General features: G+C 37.1%; 1 protein-coding gene across 1 annotated transcript in view; it reads right to left on the bottom strand.

Moving 5' to 3' along the window:
- The window catches only part of LOC115220775 (pre-mRNA-splicing factor ATP-dependent RNA helicase PRP16), a 109,920-nt gene that overhangs the window by 75,236 nt on the left and 31,847 nt on the right, over nt 1-2,837 (bottom strand). The window contains exon 19 of the mRNA XM_029790921.2: nt 2,523-2,687. Within this exon, the coding sequence (XP_029646781.1) occupies nt 2,523-2,687 (165 nt within the window). The remainder of the gene's footprint in view (nt 1-2,522; nt 2,688-2,837) is intronic.

The following is a 2,837-nucleotide window of genomic DNA, read 5'->3' as shown; positions in this document are numbered from 1 at the left end:
TTTTGTTTATTTTCATATTTTTTCATACATTATTTTTATCTTCTAATCAACAGGAGCAAGGCAAGACCTTCAAGACAAGCAGGAGTGAGGGAGTTATCTTTAAATCAGAGATCTAACCTGAATGCTTGCAATGGAAGGGACCCTGCTAAAGGCACCCAAGGACTATGTCATCAAGTAAGCTGGATGACAAATTAAGTTTCATACTCCAAGTAGGTCGTAGTAGGATTTGAACTCAAAACACAAAAAGGCTGAACAAACGCTACAAGGTATCTGACCCCAAAGTTCTACCAATCCACTGCCACTGGACTGTTACATTATTTTATCAAACCCTTAAAGCCATGGTTCTCAACCATTTTTTACCTATAGACCTCTTTGATTCCTATTTCCTTCAGATGGATTGTCCAAGCCATTCAATGTTTAAAAAATCACATTATATTTTTGTAATTAAATAATCTTAGGAATTATAAAAAAAAAAAATTTTTTAATATTTTGTGTATTATAGAAGTATAACCAACTTAATGCACATACATTTTAGCAACAAAATCTTATAAGGACCCTCCCCCACCCAGGGTGGGAGAGGGGTCCTTATCCCTTTAGCATTCAGATAATTTTGTCAAATGTAACGCTGATTTATTCACATTGTTTTGACTTAATCATACATTATCTCATAGTTTTGAGCAACAGATGATGTGATAATTTTCTATAGAATGACATTGTTGGGTAGGTGTGAGTGGCCAAACCTGGCCAGTTTGAACATAAAACAGGGAGAATATTTAAGTCAGAAATGGCCAGTTTAAATACTAAAAGGTTAAAGGATGGACAGCAAAGTTGATCTCTGTGGGAATTGAACTTGGGGTGCAAAGATTCAGAATAAATACCACGAGGTATTCTATCCAAGACTCTAACCACTCGGCCAAATCACCTTCAATGTAAATAATGTAGAAGTTCAACTATGACAAAATTTTAGAGTACAACAAATAATGATTTCAAATTTCAGTAAAAGGCCTGCAATTTTCGGGGAAGGAGGTAAATCAATTCCATCGACTCCAGAGTTCAACTGATATTTTATTTTATCAACAATGAAAGGATGGAAAGCAAAGTCAACCACAGTGGTGTTTGAACTCAGAACATAAAGAGCCAAAAAAAAAAAAAAAGGTTGTTTAGCATTTAATCCTATGTGCTAAAGATTTTGCCAGTTCACCACTTTAATAATAACAATAATCCTTTCTGATATAGGCACAAGGTCTGAAATTTGGGAAGAGTTGGGGGTTAGTCGATTACATCGACCCTAATCCTCAACTGGTACTTATTTTATTGACCCTGGAAGGATGAAAGACAAAATTTACTTCAGCAAAATTTGAACTCAGAATGCAAAGAGCTGGAAGAATGTTGCTAAGCATTTTGTCTGACACATTAACAAATCTGTCAGCTCATCAACTTAATAACGATCCTTTCTACTATAGGCACAAGGCCTGAAACTTTGGGAGAAGGACTAGTCAATTACATTGATCCCAGTGCTTGACTGGTACTTATTTTTATCAACCCCAAAAGGACAAAAGGCAAAGCCGGCCTTGGCTGTATTTGAACTCAGAATGTAAAGACAGAGAAAATGCCGCTAAGTATTTCACCTGGCGTGCTAATGATTCTGCCATCTTGCTGCCTTTCATCAACTTAATAATAATAAACCTTTCTGCTATAGGTAAAAGACCTGAAATTTTGACCCTGAAAGGGTGAGAGGCAAAATCAACCTTGACAGCATTTGAACTTAGGACATTAAGACAATTTTTATTTTTTGTATAATCTCTCTCTTTCTATTGATTGCATTCAACCATTACCATCATCAGTAACACCACCAACATCACAACTGCCATACACACACCATTCAGACTTCTGACACCACCACCATCATCAACGACTTTGACTTCACTGCCTTCCTCCCCTCCACCACCATCATCACTGTCTTTCATATCCCTTACTATCACCGTCATGCTTGACCACCTCAGCTACCATCACCATCACCATCATCACTGTCGCCTCCACCCCTATCACAGCTCATACTATTACTATCATCCCATTACCATCTCAACTATCAATCTACTACTGCCCACACTGTCTCTATGTCTACTATTACTCTCGCTCCAACATGAGGAATAGTAGCAGTGTCATTGAATAGTGAGAGAGGGGGTCAAAGTGTGACATACTGACACACAGAAATTCGTTTTGGCATTTATTATTACAGATGATAATGGTTTCAAATTTTGGCATAGGGCCAACAGTTTTTGACGGGAGGCAGAAGTCAAGTACTTGACTGGTGCTTATTTTATTGACCCTGAAAGGATGAAATGTAAATTTGACCTCAGCAGAATTTGAACCCAGAACATAAAGATGGACAAAATATCGCAAAGTATTTTGTCCAGCACACTAATGATTCTGCCAGCTTGCCACCTTAATAATACTAATAACAACAACATCAACAACAGCAGCAGCAGCATAAAAGATAAATAAGTAATTTGAGTACTTACAAGAATTTCAGCACTACATTCCATCTCCATTGAAATTATAAGCATTTTTGATAAGGCAGGATCTAAAGGAAATTCTACCATTTGACGGCCAAGCGGTGTAAGCATGCCTGTGTTGTCTAGAGCACCAAGAATCCACAGCTGATACATAGAATTCAGTATATTGTCCTGTGGAAAGAGAGAGACACACAAATAAGATACAAAGTATGTCACAAGACTTCAAATATAAATTATCAAAAAGAATGGTTGCATGTTAATAACAAAAGAGTTATTAGGTGGTGTTTCATTGTTCTTGCTGTCTAGCTGCAAATCAACCTC

Source organism: Octopus sinensis, linkage group LG17, assembly GCF_006345805.1.
Source record: "Octopus sinensis linkage group LG17, ASM634580v1, whole genome shotgun sequence".
NCBI lineage: Eukaryota > Metazoa > Mollusca > Cephalopoda > Octopoda > Octopodidae > Octopus > Octopus sinensis.
This window is presented reverse-complemented; position numbering and strand designations above follow the sequence as displayed.